At 47.5% G+C, this 21,731-nt stretch overlaps 1 protein-coding gene and 1 pseudogene across 1 annotated transcript in view; one reads left to right on the forward strand and one right to left on the reverse strand.

Annotated features, from left to right (window-relative positions):
* Adamts17 (ADAM metallopeptidase with thrombospondin type 1 motif 17) overlaps window positions 1–21,731 on the forward strand; it is a 332,924-nt gene that overhangs the window by 236,704 nt on the left and 74,489 nt on the right. The window contains exons 16-19 of the mRNA XM_042277783.2: window positions 5,920–6,000; window positions 14,930–15,087; window positions 19,695–19,854; window positions 21,434–21,569. Coding sequence (XP_042133717.2) covers window positions 5,920–6,000; window positions 14,930–15,087; window positions 19,695–19,854; window positions 21,434–21,569 — 535 coding nt within the window. The remainder of the gene's footprint in view (window positions 1–5,919; window positions 6,001–14,929; window positions 15,088–19,694; window positions 19,855–21,433; window positions 21,570–21,731) is intronic.
* LOC143271203 (nucleoporin Nup37 pseudogene) lies at window positions 1,570–4,763 on the reverse strand (annotated as a pseudogene).

The following is a 21,731-nucleotide window of genomic DNA, read 5'->3' on the forward strand; positions in this document are numbered from 1 at the left end:
CCATAATGGAGAAGGCGGAGCTTTTTAACTTCAATAGAATCCAAGTTTTGTCTTTCCTTTGCTGCTATAGCATTAAACTGCTGCCTGGCCCTAGGGCACAGAGATTAACTTCTGCTTTGTCTTCAGAAGTTTGTAGTTTTACCTCTTACATTTAGGTCCGTGATCTACTTGTAGTTAGTTGGGTTTTGTTGGAGGGTATGGACTGAGACAGGGGATAGCCAATTATCCCGACACTGTTGAAGATTATTCTTCCTCCATTGAATATTCTTGGCATCTTTGCTTTAAATAAGCAGCAAATGGTTTACTTTTGGACTCTCAGTCATATTCCATTGATAGAATTATCTATCCTCATGCCAATACCATATTGTTTTGATTAGTGCAGTTAGCTGAAATGTTTGGAAATCAGAGTGTGAGTTTTCCAATTTCATTTGAAATATTGTTTTGACTATCATGAATCCCTTGCATTTCCATATGAATCTCAAGATCAATTTGTTGTGTTTGGCAAAAACAAATCTTTGGGGGATTTTGATAGTTATTACCTTAAATCTACAAATCATTTGATATCTTCCCTTGTTGTAATTAAGTCTTGTGGTGCTGTGGATGGAACTCAGTGGTAGCCTGCTTTGCTTTCCTAGGGTGCACAAGGTCCTAGATCAAGTCCCAGCCCCATCCCAGCCCCACTCCATCCCCCAAAAGAAATCCTTCTGATCCATGAACATATCTTTTAATTACTTAGATCTTCCTTTGTATGTCTCAACAATTTGTTGTAGCCTTCAGTGTAGAAGACTTACAGATCTTGTCTTAAATTTATTCTGAAATTTTTTATTGCTTTTAGAAGGTACTTAAACAGTTTCTCAACTGTTCATAATGCAGCTGATTTTTATAGTTGATCTCATATTATCCAACAGTTACCTTAGTTTATCCTTGGGATTTGCTGTGCATATGATGTTAGCATTTGCAAATGGGCATAATCTTACATTTTTTTGCTCCTACCTTTGTCTTTCATGTATTTATATATTTACATGTTTGTTTTTGCCCAATTGTCTATAATCCTCCAATACACTGTTGAATAAAAAAGGCAAGCAAGATATGCTTTTTAAAATCTCTGATCCTAAGAGGAAAAAATCATTCAGTATTTTGAAGTTAGTTATGCTGTGAGATTATTTGTAGATAACCTTAACCATGCTGAGGATACTCCCTTTCTACTCCTAGTATTCTCTTAGTTTCTATTGAGATAATCATGTAGATTTTATCTCTTATTAATATGGGTGATTACCTTGCTGTCCTGAGGTAAGCCATATTGAATCATAGTATACAGTTCTTTTTAGATGTTTCTCCACTGAGTTTGCTGATATCTTGTTGAAGTTTTATGCATATATTTTCCATGACATAGCACTATCTCTAACACTGGCTATTTTTTTTTTTAATTTTTCAAGAAGTCTTTATTATTTTATTTATCAGAAAAGGCAACTGAGACATTTCTAAATTTATATATTTAATACAAAAATAATGACTTCTCCAAAATATATACTAAAAGTACAAAGTGTAGGATCAAAAAAAGGAGGAAACTCATATTTCTGTCACCCAAAACAAGAGCTTGTGATCTCCTCCACCTGCACATAGCGCAAGTGTTCTATGCCAGGAAAGACCAGATCCGACAGCTACAGAACCAGTGAGGATGAGCTGAGAGTGTCCTAAATGATGAACTTGAAACTGACTTGCCATTTTGCCAGGATATTCAGTGGTTGCAAATAAGTTTTCGCTAATTGCAGACCAACTAAATAAGTGTGCTCCATCCATGTGAACAGGTCTTTTTTCTCAAGGATAACTGGACTGGGTGATAGCCCAAATGATCCAATCATTTTCTGCAACAGCACCAACTTTGAAGGTGTTTTTCAAGCACCAGTGTGCTGACCTTAAGGTGTCTGTTCTGATTGAAGAGATGAAATTGCCTGTTGGGCCCTAGTTTATCATAAAACCAGATTGTTCCGGTCTTCTCTGCAACCATCAGCTTAAAAGTTTCCTCAGGGTGCCAGCACACACTCATTCCAGGAGAATGAAGAAGAAAATGAGGCGGCTGCTTCCCTTCCAAGCTCCAAATATGGCAGGTGTGGTCATCACTTACACTTTCAATTTCATGGCCTTCCTTGGGATGGAACACCAAGTCATTAATGAAATCTGCATGACCCTCCAAAATCTTATATTCGTTTTTATCTTGAAGATCCGAAGTAAGCAATCTAATCTTTGTATCAGTAACTGAAGTACAAAACGTGGTTACTGGAGACAGTGAATCAAGCCTGGTCTCTGAGCTCCAGGCTATGCCATCAACTCTATGATGAAATGTCCGTAGTGTTTTGTGCTGAATTCCTTCAATGTCTCTTTCTTCCTCCTGGATGTACACCTGCCAATAACCACATAATTACTGCCACCATATACAATTAGATTTCCTGAATCCCCACTCTCAAGGGATTAGATTCCACCACATGTACACAATCTTCACAATCCACAGTGTAGGCAGCGTGTCTTGTAGCATCTTGCTTGATCTTATATCTCAAAAACTGGAGCAGTTGCAAGAATCAAATAGCCTTCTATTGGCTGTCATGAAATAAAGGCAGGGAAGCAACCTGAGCATATCTCTGATGACTGTGGGCCAATGCTGCCTATTTTATACCTGTATAAATCTCCATCACCAAGGAAAGAGTTGCATCAACTACTTAACAATTGAAACAAAAATGTGAAGCAAGACTATACACAGTAATGCATGTGACCTTTCAAACAGGTCATGTTTTTAAAATAGCAAATATTTATTAAAATATTGTAGTGTCATATGATATTGAGTTACAATGCTACTCCCGACATTCATGCACAATGTGGACAAATACAAATATTACATATACTTATTCAAATATATTTGCAAGAACACATATAAGTGACCATATATCAAACAATAAAGGTCTTTCCAATAGGAGAGTTAAATGGGATAAAGTGTCCTTAAGATTCAGCTGTTCATAAAAGTTCCACAGTCTATTATCTCATGTATTTTGTGTAAACTTACAAAAATAGCAATTGTTTTATCATAAAAGTGATTTCACTGGTATGTGTAAACCAAAGTTGGTGCTGTTGCAGGAAATGATTGGATCATTTGGGCTATCACCCGGTCCAGTTATCCTTGAGAGAAAAGACCTGTTCACATGGATGGAGCACACTTATTTAGTTGGTCTGCAATTAGCGAAAACTTATTTGCAACCACTGGATATCCTGGCAAAATGGCAAGTCAGTTTGGGTTTACACATACCAGTGATTTATCATAAAAGTGATTTCATACATGTATCTCATGTATTTTGTGTAAACTTAAAAAAATAGAAATTGTTTTATCATAAAAGTGATTTCACTGGTATGTGTAAACCCATGTTACACTTATAGTGTAAACAAATCACACTATAAGCCAGGGAAATTCCTGCTCCGTACCTCACTGTCCTGTCCCTCACAGCTCACAGGCCTGCTGTGGTTATATTATATACAATGCATGTGATATATACATGTAAATAACCTTACCTTCACACACTGAATGCAGAATAATATATCTATTCCTGTTGTAATCAGCAAAAAAAAAAAAAGAATAAAATGGATATCGTTTAGCATTCATAAGACTCTTTTCCATTGAAAAAGATTTGAGAACAGGGTGCTGTCATTTGTAAGGCAGGGAAGTTCTTTTTTTTCCCCTAGAGATTGAACAGCTTGTGTCACGAAGAGACAGTGAAGTTAATCCGTTGTTTTTGTGTATCTATTGAGATTGTGGTAGTGTTTTTCTTCCCAACAATACAAGATCTCAGAGCCATCAAACAGTATTTATACTCTCTATGGTTTAGGCCAGTGGTTCTCAACCTTCCTAATGCTGCGACCCTTTAATACATTTCTTCTATGTTGTGATGACACCCAACTATAAAATTATTTTAGTTGCTACTTCATAACTGTAATTTTGCTACTGTTAAGAATCAAAATGTAAATATTTTGGAGATAGAGGTTTGCCAAAGGGGTTGTGACCCACAGGTTGAGAACCACTGGTTTAGATGAGTCGTGGATCTGTACCTTGCAAAACAATGTTCTTGTTATTTCATATACATGGTGCTTGCTTAACTTTACATGAATGTTTGTGCATTGCATGGCTGTATTTTAAATTCTCCTTGTACCTTACAAGAATGTATAGCATCAGATTAACAGAAAAGAATGTGTGTGTGTTTAAATGTACTAAGACATGTTGAAAAGCCTGATAAAATGTTAAAATATGTTTTTTAAGTGTATAAGTCCAATTTTTTAGCAGTATAAGTCAAATTTTAGTTTTTAGTTTGATTAGGTTGCTTTAATTATTAAGCACTATTTTTATAATGAAAGAGCATCTGTATTGTGAGAAAATCAATCTGTAAATAACCCTCCAGATATTTTCTAGCCTTCATGTAGGTGGACCTAGAAATCTGTAAGTGTGTTTTAAAATATAAGTCCCTCTAGTGTTTCAGTGATCACATTTGGGACACACAGCATCCTCACAGAGGCTGAGGGAAATGGAGACCCCAGGCTCAAGCCTAGACGCAGGTGTAAATGATTACCAGTCTGCACTCCAGAATCCCAAAGTCACATCGGGCTGCTTACTGACATTGACATTCCCTGACTGGCTCCCTGACGGCCGCCAGGCATTTCCACCCTCAAGGGTTACTAATGACCCACTTCCAAGCACCATGAACAGCCACAGCACGCACAGCTCCCATGCTACGTGGAAATAATCAATGAAGCAGGAAAAAGCATATGCCATGACAGTGACAGAAATCATCGCCAGGGCAGCGGAGGCAGGAGGTGGTGTGCAGCCAGGGGAAATCGTGGTTTCATTGTAGGGTGAATCTCTTTGCCTTTTGTTATGATCCTGTAAGGATGTTCAGAGGAAAGTCAAACTGTGACAGAGCATGGAGGAACCTCCAACAGATGTGTGGGGCCAGAGCACTCCTTATGTGTGCCCATGTTCATTCCAGGCAACCAGAACAAAGTGCCACTGGCCAGGTGGCAGAAACAATAGAATTGTGGGTTTTAGCCTGGAGACAGGCAGTCTGAGACGAAGGTGTGGGTGGGGTCGGTCTGGTCTCCTCTGGCTTTTGGTGGTGGGCACTCTGGTGCTGTTTGGTGTGTGGAAGCGTCGCTGTAGTCTCCACCTTCGTGTTCTCAAGGCGATTGCCTGTGCCATACCTGTATGCAAATCCCTCCTTCTTCAAAGGTATCTAGGGCTGGCGAGATGGCTCAGCAGATAAGGGTGCTTGCGGCCAAGCTTGATGACCTGAGTTTGATCCCTAGAACCCACGTGGTGGAAAGAGAGAACTGACATTCCTAAGTCTCCCCCGACATTATCTACACATGCAGTGTGACACTGGTACCTCCCCACTCACAATAAAAAAAATAAGTAAATCTAATTTTAATAAAAAGGTATCATGTCAGATTAAGGTCCTCCTGACTCCAATAGGACGTCATATTAGCCAAATACGTGTGCAACCCTCCTATTTCCAAATGACAGCACGCTCTAGCACACACAGGCACCTACATAGCTTTGCAGGGTTGGACTCCGTCCTGACTTATAGTCATTGCCCTCTAGAGCGACTGGGCTCTGAGATTTAAAAATACATGTTCTAGAGAGGGAATTGCAACTCAACATGGAGTGAATACCAGTGGCGTGTTCTAGAAACTGAATGGCCAAGAAATTGTAGACTTAGAAGAAAGAACTCAGTGTGAGTTGGTGTTTGCGCTCTCAGCCTGTGTCAGCCTGCAGTCTCTGAGCCTACCACAGGGGGGCGTGGTTGGGCAGTTTAGATGGGGGAGTCTGGAGGGGCCTCTGATCCAGGACGGAGGTGTGCTTCAGCTGTATGTCATCTGTCACCACAGGTTACATCGAGGCTGCTGTCATTCCGGCCGGGGCCCGGAGGATCCGCGTGGTAGAAGACAAGCCTGCTCACAGTTTCCTGGGTAAAACAAAACTCATTCACACGAACTTGCTGCTCTACTGATCTGATGACTAGGTTCTCCCCTTGTTGTATGTACGTGCACTCCTTATACACCTTGTCCCAGGTTAACCCTGGTGTTACCCCTACGCTCTCATTGTAACACTGTAAGTACTCAAAATGGACCAGACAGCACTTTTGGCAGCAAGATCCAAGGTATGTCTGGGGCAAGTGGGCAGGGTAGAGTCAATTAGAACCCTCGATTTTGGACAGGGTGGAGAATGAAAATGTGGAGGAATCCATGAGGTGTTAGGGAAGTATGTTTCCCAAAATCACTGCTGAGGAGTCCGGTGCGGTTAGCCCAGACAGTGTAGGGCATGGCTCATCCTTCAGCAAGCCCCTGCAGGCTCTCTGGAGGAGCAATGGTGCTCAGCTGAATGGAAATACAGAGCAGTGCTGGCCTTCCCTAAGCTCTGGGTACCTAACGTCACAGTGACTGACTCTGCTGACTTCGAGCTCATACACCTATGAATCTCTGCAGGGTTGGATTCTGTCCTGACGGGGGCTCATTGCCCCTATAGAGGGACTGATTCAGTGAAACATGCCCCCACCCCCAGCTAAAGGAGGCCCTGTGAGTGATTCCAGTCTTGCCATTAACCTCCAGCAAAGATCAGCCTGGTCCTGGGCAGCAGGGAGTCAGGGTGCTGCATTGAACTTGTGTTGTTTCCACAGGCCTCAGGAAGAACACAGACACTCCTCAGGGCTTCAGGGGCTGCTCTGCTCTTGGTTCACTCTAGAAAGAGATGCTGTCACCCATATTCTTTGGTCAGTTTAAACCCCATGGTCCTTGTTTGGTTTAAATTTCAAACGAGACCTGGCTGATCTCCGATTCAGCCTGTGAGGCAAGGTGTCGGAGAGGGGGTATAATTGCTCAGTACTTGGGGTAAATCAGAATTGCCATGAAACCTTTTCATTTGAACTTTTAACACTGATAGAAAAAGAAATTGTGTCTTAGACCACATTCCTACCTTTTCAGATTATACAAAAGTATCCGTGCCTTTCTTAGAGGTGGTCACAGCTTGAGTTAACTCTAATGAGAGAGACACAAAATGAATCTGTTGCTGGAGGGCTTCTCTCCAGGTTCCCCAAGCCCTGCAGTCCCACAATCCACTTATAAAATAATCACTCAGACACTTATATCACTTATAAACTGTATGGCCGTGGCAGGCTTCTTGCTAACTGTTCTTTTATCTTAAATTAACCCATTTTTATAAATCTATACCTTGCCACGTGGCTGGTGGCTTACCAGAGTCTTTACATGCTGCTTCTCCTGGCAGTGGCTGCAGTGTCTCCCTACCTCAGCCTTCTGCCTCCCAGAATTCTCCTCTCTCCCTGTCCCACCTACTTCCTGCCTGGCCACTGGCCAATCAGTGTTTTATTTATTGACCAATCAGAGCAATTCAACATACAGACCATCCCACAGCATGAATCTCTAGCAGATAAGTGTTAATCAGGACCGTGGGGACCATGGCACTATTGTGTAGAGCCTTAGATGATGACGATGGCACTATTATAGAGCCTTCAGTGACGTGCCATACTGGCTGAGGGGGAGACACTCCAAGGAACACTGCACATCGGCCTCTGTCCCAGCCAAGTCTACCACACTCTGTCTGTCCCCCCCCCAGAATGATGCTTATGAACGCTGCCTAAAACAGGCTGTGTGCTGCTTCGGACAACTTTTCCAGAGTGGCAGCCTTTTCCTAAATTCCCGGAGCCCCCACCGCTTCCTGTGCACCTGAGGAAGCTGGGTCTACTTCCGCAGCGTTGGCTTTAGAAGTCTTGCCACTCAGTGTCTCCCCAACAGTTACCTTTCCCAACTAGCGCTCTAGGAATGTATCATTTCCCAGGGAACCATGCGTCTGTTCCTAAGGGGGGAGGCACTGAGGCTCCACAAGAGGCCAAGGTCCACTCTCACCCCTATCTTACCAACTTATGAAGCCAGTGGTCTAAGAGCTGGCCCAGCTCTGAGTGCCCCACATCAGTTCTTCCATAAGGCCAGCAACAGGTACTCAGCAGGCAAAGTCCTTGGGCTCCCAAGAGGCCCCAGCACCCATCCTGCCTGGCCCATCCCCAAATGTCTGAATGAAATGATAAGACTTTCTCCAGGTCTGCTTTTCTGTGGAGTGTAAACATGGCAGAGGATGATATCAGAATCAACAAATCCTCAATATCTAAGCCCTAGAATATAAAGGAACTCTTCGCTGGAACCCACATCAGGGTCTGGGGGAGGGGGGGAGGTGGATGCTGCTGGGGGCAGAGGGCTTGCTGTTAATTGATCCTGTCAGCTCTACTGTGGAAGCCTAGAGGCCACCTATGCAAAGGAGAGTAGTAATGCCCATGTTTGTGGTTCCCAGTTACTGGACAGTGATGTCCTTTAGAGACCTGACACCCCACATCCCAAAATACCACAGAGTATCATCGCTGGGCTAGATCTGCAGACAGCAAGCCGAAGCCCCCAGAGGCCTAGTTGCATGCCCAGTTCCTCCCTCCATCTGAATTCACTGCAGCCTGCAGCCCCTCAGTATTGCCAGTGGAGTCCAGCTCCAGTTAGAGGTTGACGGATGGAGATGACATTTCATTGTATGCACTGTGGAGAAGCTAATCTGTATCCCAAGAAGATTGATTTAAGTGTCTGAATGACTTGGCTCCCAGAAGCAGCGCTGTGCCTCCATGGGATCTTGGAACCTGCCTCGGTCCCCTTATCTTACCCCAAATTCATAATCCCAGGATTTCAGGCCTTGGCACACGGACGGGAGCAAGCCTGAAGGTGGTCCACGCTCGCTCGTTATGTTTCTAGAGTCCGCTCCAACAGGCCGTGTTTCCACTCAGGGCTGGGAGCTTTGGAAGTCAACCCAGTGCAATTCTGAATTACTCTCACATTTGCTGGGAGCAGTTCCTGAAGAATTTCACCCCCGCCTACCTTCAGCCCACGCTGGCTGGCTTTCTGCTCCAAACCACCTGGAACAGGAAATGCCTCCACAGTTTGTATCCATGGCTAAGAACAGTGCTGGCTGGACTCCTGGTGGAAAAGAAAAGGAAAAAAAAAAAAAAAACTGAGCCAGTGCCAGGAGCAGAAGTAGGTTGACTGTGGGTCAGGTCTTCCAGTTGACTCCAGGAGAGGAAAACTGCAAAGAACCCGCTGGTCTTCTGCACCCCTCTGAGCCAGGAGAGAACAAGCAGGCCGGTGGAGAGCCTGCCTCCACAAGGCCAGCTCTGACAAGGAATGCCCCCTCACCTTGCTCCAGGGAATACTTACTGTCTTCTCTTACGGTGCCTAAAAGTCCTAAGATGGTGGGAAAATATCCACCCAGAGAAGTGTGCGAGCTGAAAATGGCTGGATGGTCAGCATGTGACTTTATTATACTCTGGGCTGTGCAGAGATCTTGTTCTGCCCTGGTGGTCAAATAAAGGTGCATCTGTCCCTGGGGTACTCTGCAAAAAGTCTGCCCAACAATTGAAAGTCCACAAAATGTGTGCCCTTGTTTTTGGATTGTGGTTGAAAACATCCAGCCTCTGGCCCTGGCAGACACAGCTAGAGGAATCTCCTCAATAAACCAGAACCTCGGACCTCTCCAATGAAATAAGCCACTGCAGGAATCTGTCCCATTCCTCTGCTCGGAACGGTTATTGCCCTTGCATCCGAGCGTGTATGATCTCTTGGGTCACCTTGTTGAGTCTTCACAGAGTCCCCAACTCCTAGTGTTGACTGCAGACTGATTTGCTTCTTGATATGCTTACAAAGTGGGTTTGATGTCTGGAGCTGGGTGTGCTGTCTACCCCGGCCTCAGGCCGAGCTCCTGCTCAGAGCAGAGACCCTTTCCCCAAACCCTGCTCAGGCCCGCTCACAGAAGGGAGGAGAGCAGCTCCTGCTACAACCTAAGGGGACAAGAGGTGACAGTCCCACCAAGTCGCTGGGTCACGAGACTCGACACAGAAGCTACCTGCTCACTCTCAGACATGACCTTGGTGTCCCAATAGACCCTGAGACTGAAGTTTCATCCTTTTGAAAGGCATGGCAAGTGCTAAGTTCTGATTTTTACTTTCTGTGTGGAACAGAGGAACTTAGAGAGCTGTGTCTTGCTTGGGGACTCCCACCCGAGTCAAAGGGGTTAGACGCTGTCCCCATGCCTGCAGAAGCTCTTATTTCAAATTCTGCCTACACTGGGAAATCACAGCAGGAAGTATGCACAGCTCTGTTCTGAGGCCCCGGTTCCGATGAGCAGAGGGCTCTGCACCCGGGGCCTCCGTGGGCCTCACCTCCATCCTCCCCATCACAGCCGCTGCTTCTACCGTGGCTCCCCTGGGACTCGGCAGCTCACTGTAGTCACCGCCCCCAACCCTAAGCGTGCCTTTTCTCTTGTCTAGACGTTCTCCCCAACCCTTCCCTCCCAGATGTTGGACTTTGGGCATGGGCCGGGGGGATTTTGAGTTCATAATTCAGTAAGTTACCTAACCATCTTAAAAAGGTGTGCACACAAAGCCGGAGGGGGGGAAGACCACCTGTACACAAAGGTGTGCACACAAAGCCCGGGGAGGGGGGGGGATGGAGACCACCTGGGCAGGTACTGCAGGATGGGAGGGAGCAGTGGCCCAGCAGCGTGTGCCCGGCCCGCCACATCTCTGCACTGCGGAGCTTGTGTTTGTAAAGAGCTGAGGTGACCCTGAGGAACCCCTGCGAGTAGTTTTCTTCCTCTGTCTGTGGGGCCCTCGCCATGACTGGTGATTTTAGAGGCTGGCCTCCTAATGACACGGGTGACAAACAAATCTAGGTCCTAGTCACTGGGCTTCTGGGCTTCAGCTTCAGGTGCTGCTGAATCTCAGAGTTTCAAATGAGGTGACAGGAAACAGTGTCTGCTTTTATCAACACTCCTGGGGGGCTCTTCCCGTGTGCTGCCAGATCAGGTCTATGTCCATTATTGGACAATGCCTAGGAAGAAAAGAAGTACGTCTCTCTAAGGCAAAAGGTAGTCAAAGCCCAGAACTGGACATAGTCCCATATGACTAGAGGGAAAACATTCTCAAGAGAAGCTGGCTGGGGGCAGGGGTTGGTGGGGGGGATTCCTTGAAGATGGAGAAACAGAAATAGGTTAGATGCAAATATGTTAGACAGTCAAGATGGCCACCTTGCATCTAGACTCCCAGCCCTAGCCTTGAGCTGGGAGGGGAGGCCAGTGGGGGAATGCCGAAGGTCAGCGCATGTGGGACTTGCTGAGAAGAGCGAGGATTCTCTCTTCACCCAGATTCTCTGGTCTGTGTGACACGTGGGTTCCAGCAAGGGCGTAGGCATGGCTGGGGGTGGCATGTGGCTCATCTCACTGACTCCTGCAAGTGCTCCAGAGAGCTCTCCCCCCACCACAGTGACCATCTCCGTCCGCCTCCTTCCTGACACTGCCCTCCACCTCTGACCCCATTTCCTTAGCCAGACCTGTGGGAAAGGAGAGCGTCACCTTCTACTTGCTCCCCGCCTTCCTGCCGAAGGAGATCATCTTAACTGCAGCCTCCAAGGGTCAGGAGTCAGGGCCCCACCTCCAGGTGTGCTGTGCACTCCCAGAAGTTTCTTCTTTCCTGGCTGCCATGGATAAAGGCATAGGGTCTTTCTTCCAGGAAGCTGTCTCGTCGCCTGTCTGTGTCACCCCACTTACACGCCCAAGTCTCCAGTGTGCCTCTGTCTCGGAGCAGATGAAGCTGTGTCATGTCACTCTGCTGTCGTCTGTCCCCAGACTGTGAGTTCCCTGAGAACAGTAGCACTCTGTCCTAAGGCCCCTGCCAGAAAACTCTCAGAATAGGAGAGAGACAGGTAGAGGCAACCCTGCTGTTCCATGGGCATCCTCAACTCATTCTTTGTTAGGGGACTCCAGCCCCTCATTTTTCTGTTCTGGAACTTCCCACCAGCCTACAATGATTCCTCAAATCAAGTAGATATGATGTGCAAGAAGTGACTTCCCAAACTTCCAGTGAAGCTGAAAGACAGCGCATACTTCTATCCCCTTCAGCTAAGAGGATATGCCAAGTGTGAGACTTGGTCTGTTGGGCTCAGGTCTCGTTGCTACAACTTTATAGCTGAGTGTCATTGGGCAAGTTCCTTAACCCCTCTGTGCTTCCTTTTTTTTCATCTGACATGTGAAGAACGTATTTCCAAGAGTCATTGGGAAGGTAATGGGTAAGAGTGCATGATGGGGTACTTAAGCAGTTTGCAGGAGCTGATGATGGAAGAGAAAAACTGGGGGTCCTATGATCTCTTTCTGGCTCCTTTTCAGTAGCCAGAAAGTCTCCAGCAAAATAGACCTGTTCCAGGTAACAGAGTGTTCCCTTCCCTTCCCCCTCCCTGGAGTCTGGGAATCCTTTAGTTCCTATATGCAGCCTCCCTGGGGTATGCTCCTCACCAGTACGTCTCCACGTTAGACAGTACCCTACCTGTTCCCCTGGGTAACAACAGTCAAAATGCCCCAATCTTGCTCCCCCACTGTATTTGCTGGGACTGTGGCATCACACAGACCAGAGAGCCGAGGCTGGACCTACCCCGGATCCAGCCTCAGGCTTCTGACCCAGCATGGCTGACAGATTCAGCTCCCAGACACCCCTGTGAGTCTCCGTATCCAAAATCGGTGGTTAGTGGGTTGTTTGATCTCTGCAGGCAGATAATAAGACATGGCAGGGTCTTAGAAATTATTGACTCTAAACTGGGGCTCCAAAGTGAGATGGAGAAGTCGGGGTGTTAGGGCTCCAGTGGTGGACAGGAGTGCATCAGAGTTTCATTTTGCAGAATGACCTTAAGACTTAATGTCACTTTGAGTCATCAAGTGCCAGACTAGATCCTGGTTTGTTGTTTTTGCTTGTTTGTATTGTGCAGTGGTTTTCTCTAAATAGCAACAATAACAAAAGCAAAGGGCGTCAGAATTCTACCACAGAGGGCGGTAGCTTCTTCTAAGCAAGAAGGCGGTAAGACCCTAACTGTACTGTGGGAGGTGACAGTGCATGGATGCCCTTACCCCCATAAGCTGTGCCTCAGAGATGGGAGTAAGAGTGTGGGGTCTCGAATGCCCAGAGCTCAGACCCTTACCCCTCCTGGCATCTGCCAGGTGCTGTCACCACATCTGTGAGTAGCTGGGGGTTTTCATGCCTAAGTGTGTAACGGAATAGCATCACTTCCTACAGGAATATTCGCTTTCCCCATGTGGGGGTGTTGGATCCTTGGGGGATACTGGAGTTACATTGCCCTTCCAAAGGCTCAGAGAGGTAACAGTAAAACGGATGGATGTTTACCTTTTTTCTTCATGGCTAAATAATGCTCCATTTTGTGTATGTACTCTACATAGTCTTTATTCATCTATCAGTTGGCATCTCGGCTGACTCCATGCTCTGCCTGCTGTGAGCATTGCTGTAGCACATCTCTGCACGGTGCTGATTTCATTTCCTGTGAATATTTTTTGGAAGTAGGGGAAACAGATCCTGTGCTGGACCTATGCTTTTCCCGTGAATTTTCCATACTAGCCGGAGAAGTGTACGTTCCCAGCCACCTGTGCATGGTTTTCTCATGTCCTTACGCCATTTGCTAATTCTTGTGTTATCCCTGAGCACATACTGACGAGGGTGCGCTGGTTTATATCTCCCTGATGACTTGTGAGAGTGAGGATTCAGGGTTGGGAGGATTGCCTTGTTTGCTTCGGGGCTTGATTTGGTTTGAGTATTTTTTTAATACTTGTATGCTATTTGCAGTTCATTTTTAAAAAAGTAGTACCAAGCTTGGCAGAGTGATTGACACCTGAAGCAAGGAATTGCAGGGAAGCTAAGGCCTTCCTGGGCTACTGTAAAACCCCATCTCAAAGGGGGAGGGAGCCGGAGAGATAGCGCGGGGGTTAACATGCTCAGTCACCCTGGTTCAATTCCTAGTTCCCACACAATGGCTCACAACTGACTGTGACTCCATTCCTGGTGCTCTCTTCCGATCTCTGCAGGTATTGCCTCACGCGGCACACATGAACTCACGAAGAAGCATACATACACATGCATAGAAATAGAAATAAAAAAGTAAATAAAGCTCTTTTTTTAAGGTGCTGGGGATGTGACTCTATTGGTACAGTGCTTGCCTGGCATGCAGGAAGCCCTGGGTTCAATCCCCAGCAGTGTATAAATGTGGTATGATGGGATGCACCTGTAACCTCAGCACTAGGGAGGTAGAATCGGGAAGATCAGAAGTTCAAGGTCACTCTGCCGCATAAGGGATCTGAGCAGAACTGGGTTAGAGATGATGTTGGTCACTTGGCCGTCTCTGGCCTGTCCTTGGCAGCAAAGAGGGTAGGACTGTAGGAGATCGTGGGGCGTGCAGTAAACTAGACACAGACAGAGAGACAAGTCCTGTGTGTTCTCTTTCACACGTAGAATGTAGAATAGTGATTATCGATATATATATAGTATACACATAATCAACTCTCGCACTGAACCCCAGAATAGAAAACTAATACTTGTTAATATTTTTTTAGTCTCAAATGAATGGATGAGCTTTGCCTAAAGCTCCAAGACATGTTTTGTGGCCTTGAATATACCAATGTAGAACTCTTTCATCGGGTAGGAAGCCACCTCCCGCCATAGGTTTGGACTGGATCCTGGCATCTCCAGCCTCCAGCCTCTCCCCCAGTCCCGTTACTGGAAGTGGTACTGAGATGGGCAGCTGGGTTGGAAGATTGCTATTAGCCCTCACAGCTCTCTCTCCCGTGAACCAGAGAAGTTTGCTTTCTGTGAATCAGCCTTGTGTCCTTGGTGCCCGGAGAGTACAATCTTCTCACTGCAGGCCCCTGCGTGCCCTCACGGAGGCCTCAGGCTCAGGCAGGATCCCACATTTCCTCCGAGGACAGACTAAATGGTCCTGATTTTCCAACGCTCAATTTCCCTTTTAGCTCTCAAAGACTCCAGTAAGAGATCCATCAACAGCGACTGGAAGATCGAACTCCCTGGAGAGTTCCAGATTGCGGGAACAACCGTCCGCTATGTGAGAAGAGGCCTGTGGGAGAAATTTTCAGCCAAGGGACCCACCACGGTGCCACTGCATCTGATGGTAAGTGCTGGCCCTGGACATTTGCTTAAGCTGGCATCCTAGTGGGTTTATTAGTCTTGTTCCCAGGACCTGGGTGGAAGGGGATGCCTCTGGTTCCCAAGAGTTTGCAAGGCTCCCTGCTACTGAGGCCTTTCTCTCTTTACTGTTATTTTCATTTGTTCATCTATGTGTGTATATGCATATGTGCAATGTGTTTATATGGTGTGTATATGTGGTGAATGAACATGTTCTTGAGGGTATGCAAATGTGCATTCCGGTACACATTTGTGCACACGTGTAGATGCTAGAGATCAGCAGCCAATGTCTTTTCTTGATTGCTGTCTACATTTATAGTTTGAGACAGAATCCATCACACAACCTGAAGCTCATTGATTTGGCTAGCCTGGCTGGCCAGTAAACTTCATCAATCCCCTTATCTCTGCCTACACCTACAGTTCTGGGATTACACACTCATGATGTCATGGCTAGCTTTTTTTTTTTTTTTTTTTTTTTGGTTTTTCAAGACAGGGGTCTCTCTGTGTAGCTTTGTGCCTTTCCTGGGACTCACTTGGTAGCCCAGGCTCGCCTCGAACTCACAGAGATCCGCCTGTCTCTGCCTCCCGAGTGCTGGGATTAAAGGCGTGCGCCACCACCGCCCGGCATGGCTAGCTTTTTTCATGCATGCTGAGGATCCAAACTCAGGTCCTGTGCTTCTGTACCATGTGTGTTACTGACTGAAGCATGTACATTACTAACTGGAGCATGCACATAACTGACTGAAGCATTCACTTACTGATTGGAGCATGCATATTACTGACTGGAGCATGCACATTACTAACTGGAGCATGCACATTACTCACTGGAGCATGCACATTACTCACTGGAGCATGCACATTACTGACTGAATCATGCACTTACTGACTGGAGCATGCACATTACTCACTGGAGCATGCACTTACTGACTGAAGCATGCACATGACTCACTGGAGCATGCACATTACTCACTGGAGCATGCACATTACTGACTTAAGCATGCACTTACTGACTGAGGTGTCTCCCCAACCCTCTACCTCTCTCTTGGTCTCATTCCTTCCACCTTGGGGAAATCTCCTCCTGGCTCCTCACTAGCTGAGCACCTATCTTTTTCAAAGGGAGAGACTTCCAGGAAGGGATTGTGCAGTCACATGGGTGGCAGCCAGGGACAGCTGGCACCATTAAGCAGGTGATCATTGTCTTACTTTAGGGTGTCCATTGTGGTAATAAAACACCATGACAGAAAAGCAGCTTGGGGAGGAAAGGCTTTGCCTGGTCCAGGGTTACAGTCCACTGAGGGAAGCCAAGGCAGGAACTCAAGCAGGGCAGGAACCTGGAGGCAGGAGCTGAAGCAGAGCCATGGAGGAACACTGCTTCCTGGCTTGCTCAGCTTGCTCTCTTAGAACACCCAGGATGACTTGCCCAGTGGTGGCTCCACCCACAATGGGCCGGGTCCTTTCATGTCAATCACTAATTAAGAAAATGGCTTACAGCCCCATCTTATGGAGACATTTTCTCAACTGAGGTTCCCTCCTCTCAAGTTGACATAAAACTACCCAGCACAGCTGTGCTCAGAATCTGTTTTTGCATCAGATGGCAGCATGCATAGAGCTATCCCAAAGCTGAGATACACCTTCTGGAAGTGGACTGTGGATGCAGCATATGGTATCACTCAGACTGGCCAGATTCTGCTTGTGACCAGAGCTGGAGAATCAAGAAAGAATCTGATTCCATCTTGTTTACTTCCCAGGTGGCCTTAGGAAACCTGTACACTCAGGCTAGCCAGGATGCCAGTGTTATCTCTTATTTCCTGGAAACTCCATGACTGCCACTTAAACATGGGCTCAGTATCAAAGGCCTCCAGGGCATCATGCCATGGCTGCCTTCTCAGGGTCTGAGCAATCTCATAGACTATGTATGACAGCATCCCATTATGGATAATTTTGTGAGGGTGCTAGAGAGAGATTGAACACAGGCCTTGTACATGCCAGGTGATGCCTGTTGATTCTGACCTCCTGAAGATCAGCGTTTGTGGCAGTTTGTGCATGGGTCATGTCTGAAGTACCTGCCGGTCTCCGAAGTTCTGTCCCCCATTTATTTGTGCCCCTGGAGATGAGCTAACACTTAGAAGATTCTCTGGCCAGCACCTACTGTGGGTGTTGAGTGTGGCCTGATGAGGGTGCTGACCCCATTGTAGTTTCTGCTGAGCTGAAAGCCAGCCAGCTTCCATGTGGGCTATAAACTGTCTGGGAATCTGCCAGTGATTCCACTGGAGATCATTTCTGCAAGTAGATCTCTGGGACCCAGGGACCTGTCCCAGAGCCATTGGTCCAGGATGAGATATTTCCCAGTCAAAGCCTTTGAAACAACCCCCCCCACAACTATTCTGAGCTCAAAGCAAATATTCAGAGGGGCACAGAGAGGGACTAGAGACAAAATAAAGCCCGTGCAGAAATATCAGCTGTTAGCGCAGGACTCTGCCTTCTCTAACAAGCATTGAAGTGTGCATAGGGCCCTTCTTCACCAAAAACTCTTATATACTGATGGATCTTCAGCCCAGTGAAGTCTGGACACAGCCGTAGGCTGTTCGGACCATGACTGAAGTCAGAGAAAGCATCTTACAACCATCTGGGTGTTCAGCCCTTATTTAATATTTAATTGCTTTCTCCCTGGAAATGTGCTCTTTACTCCACATCACATCAAGGTTCCCTTGCCTCAGCATAGAAAGCTGTGGTCCCCAAACTGGGATGTGTACATTACTTTCACAGTCAGGGGTACTGATGGAGTCCCGGAGATCAGCATTTGAAACCAACTAGACACATTCATACACTAATCACACATGGCTATGAAACTAGTTTCCTGTGGAGCCTCAATTTGCTGGTCTCGTTCTCACACTGGGATAATAAAGATGTCTTGTGAAGACTAGTCACTTAGTTTTGTTTTTTGTTTTTTTGGGGGGTGGGGGCGGGAGGGCAGTGGTTTTTTTTTTGCTGTTGGTGTTTTGTTTCGTTTGGTTTTTTAGCAGGAAACATTTCTCCGAGTGTGTGGGTGCAGGTCTATTAGCTGGGAAAATAAAAATGTATCGGGTCTGCTTCTAGATCCCCAACCCCCATCCTTCTACTCAGCCTTGTAGCCCAGGAAGCCTTGGGACAATACCCACCCTTCTGTCATCTGACACTCCTGCCCCATCTACCAGAGCCTAGGCAGGTGGACTGTGCACTCTGCCTCTAACTCCTTTCTGGGCCCTTCCCCTAGACCTCTGTGGCTGGAAATGAACTTGCTAGCCACTTAGCCCTAGGAACACTCACTGTTCTACAGCCAGGCCCGTCTCCCACAGAAAAGCCTGCGTTGCATCATTATGACTACATAACCCGTCTCCATTGTGTCTAAAGCCAGTCGGGCACCTGGTGGTCTTACAAGGCTTATCATGTTTTCCCCCAGGTGAAGCACAGGCCCTTCTGTTCTGAACCCTCACTAGGGTTTCAGATGCATGGTCCCCAAGCTGTAGCATGGCCCCCAGAGGCGATGCTCAGACCTCTCTGCACCTCCATCGACCCTCAATGTCCAACCATGACCCAGGCCTCTTGCCTTCCAACAGACATAGTCATCATTCAGGCTCCATAGCAGTACCAAGATGCAGACATCCTCAGCATCCTTCAAACAGGTCCCCCCAGGTCCCTCTGCCACAGACTGTATCTCTAGTCCTTTTGAGCCTGACGTACCCCGAGTAAACTTACTGCAGTGTAAGTGACTGGTGATGGAAGACACCATCAGGAGGACAGCCCTTGTCTCGGTTAGTGTTTCTGTTGCTATGAGAAGCACTCTTGACCAAAAGCAGCTCGGGAAGGAAAGCCTTTATTTCATCTTGCGCGTCCAGGTCTGTCACTGAGGGAACTCAGACAAGACAGGAACCAGGAGGCAGGAGCTGAAGCAGAAGCCGTGGAGGAACGCTGCTCACTGCCTTGCTCCTCGTGGTTTGCTCAGCCTACCTTCTTCTAGCACCCAGAGATGGCACCACCCATAGGAAGCTGGGCCCTCCCACCACGGTCATCAATGGAGAACATGGTGCCCCGGGTTGCTGATGGGCCAGTTTTCTCTATTGATGGTTCCTCTTCCCAAATGATCCCAGTTTGTGTCAAGTTGGCATAAACTAGCCAGCAGCGAGCTTATACTCAAAGAAATGGCTTAGCACTGTTCTCAGAACTCTTTGTAGGAGAAGCAGTGTGTTTGTGTCTTTCCCATCTGCAAGCACAGCCTTGTAGGCAAGGTGATGGGAATGTGGACCCTGCTGCATGATGTAGAAAAATGCCACAGACAGACAGCTTGTGGGTTCACCAGCCCAAATTCCTCCTGTAATCAGGTCCTCTGTAGAATAGAAAAGAACAGAACTCACCAATAATAGCGTGGCCGCCCCATACCCCAGCCAGGTCCCAGGAACCTGAAGCTGAGATGGACACCTCTAGCTTTCACCTGCTTTGATCTTCAGAAAGGAGCTGGCTAGCAGAGAAGCAGCCACGGTCCCCCAGATTGCACAGTCAACAATACATGGGCGCTCCCTCCATCTCAGCAAGGCCTGCCTTTTCTCCTGGCTCCAGGTGCTGTTATTTCACGACCAGAACTATGGAATTCATTACGAATACACCATACCAGTAAACCAGAGCGCTGAAAATCAGAGTGAGCCTGCCAAGCCACAGGACGCTCTGTTTCTCTGGACCCACAGTGGTTGGGAAGGATGCAGCGTGCAGTGTGGAGGAGGTAAGGGGTGGGGGGGGGGGGGAGTCGGGGAGCTGAGGGTGTTGCCTTGCTGAAGAAATACTGGATTCAGGGCCCGCTGCACCAACCAGTCCGCCCAGTGTGGAAATAGAGAATTTGTATTTCCACAGGAACTTAAGCCCTAAAAATCTCAACAGAGCGTGTGGCCAAGCCATCAGAGCTCCCACGGGTTCGTTAGTGGGCCCACACTGCTCCTTGGCCTGCACTTGAACCCTGGCAGTCGAGATTTGCCAGTCATGCGACTGCGTGGTAGATGCGAAAACAAAAGTGGCCTTGGGAATAATCACAAAAAACCTCCAACTTGGTGCAACGACACCAGATGAGGACCTCACCCATACCCAAGTCCCCTGTCCTCTCTGCCACGGTCACACTCTCCAGAGTGCAAAGGAAAGAGTCCTTCAGGTCGGGCAGAGCACACCCCGAGTGAGTCCTGACTCTGCATCTCTCTGCCCAGCCTCAGCAGACAACCTGCCCCCTCCGTCCACACCTGCACTTTGTCACCTCTAAAGTGTGGTGACTGCCCCACACTTTCCATTAGGAAGAGCCAAGGGGACTGACTGTCACTGCAAGGCCCTACCTGGCAAAGGGACGTGTTCACTGGTAGGGCGTTAAGAAGGCGCCCTAGTAAGCTGCCCATGTTCTGATAAAGAAGTCCCCAGTCACGCCAGCAACTGGGGTCACTGGAACAGACGTCAGAGTAGGGGAGGGCTTGTGGGGAAGAAGGTTTCGGTAAGGGCTGGGGGCAAGAGAAGGTAACGGGTGGAGGTAAGGGCTGGGGGCGAGAGAAGGTAACGGGTGGAAATGACCAAAATTCAATATATACACATGTGAAACTGTCAAAGAATAGAAGAAAGAAATGAAGGGTTTACCAGGGAGCAGCAGGAAAACTGCTTTCAGGAAGGTAAAGAAGCTGCCGGCGTGACTGTTCTGTGGTGTGGGAGGGTTTGATTGTTGGTGAGAGAGAGAAAATATCCAGAGGCAGCTGGAAAAGTCTAGAAGAGAGAGAGAGAGCAGACTGGACATAGCCGGGCTAGGGAAGTGGGAAAGCTGCCCAGGAGCACGTGGCACGGAGGCATTGGCACACTGGGCAAAGCACGCCTGTGTGTCCATCACAGCAGCCACCCCGCTTCTCTCGAGAAAACAAGCCTGTAACGAAGCGGTGACCGCACTCTCCGTGAAAGCTGATGTACAGGTGTAATTGGGACCAGATCTCCATAGACTTTAAATCTCAAGCATGCAGATCAAAAGATTAGCAATTTCTGATGGAAATGAAAGCCCCAAAGCAAAGCATTGGCCTTAGAAGCTCCCAGGCTATCCAAGGACACACTGACCTGAAGGTCCCCCTGCTTTCTCAGGTTGTTCTAGAATATTGCCCTGCTCCAAACAGCTCTGCTATGCCTTAAACACCCATTCCTAAGAGAAGAGCTCCCCCTCTTTGACAACCGAAATGGCTCGCTCACTGATCAGCAGGTGCAGCCAGACACCCCTCCATAAGCATGAATGAATGGTTTTCTGGGTATGTGCCTCCGTAACTTCTTAGCTCCCATGGTTTGGCTTCCAGGAGAACGCAGGACCATCGTGTCATGCACCCGGATTGTTAACAAGACCACAACCCTGGTGAATGACAGTGACTGCCCCCCAGCAAGCCGCCCTGAGCCCCAGGTCCGAAGGTGCAACTCTCACCCATGCCAGTCCCGGTAAGTCGCTGGACTCTGTGGCTTGGGCCACCAGCATGTTGGATAACAGCATCTTGGGTGAGGGGATGGCAGTCCACAGGTAACAGCACAGAACCAGCCTGCGCCACATTCCGGTGGCGTGGCGAGTGATTTTTTGCTTGCTCAAAAAAGTAATCATGTTGC

Source organism: Peromyscus maniculatus, chromosome 1 (genome assembly GCF_049852395.1).
Source record: "Peromyscus maniculatus bairdii isolate BWxNUB_F1_BW_parent chromosome 1, HU_Pman_BW_mat_3.1, whole genome shotgun sequence".
Lineage (NCBI taxonomy): Eukaryota > Metazoa > Chordata > Mammalia > Rodentia > Cricetidae > Peromyscus > Peromyscus maniculatus.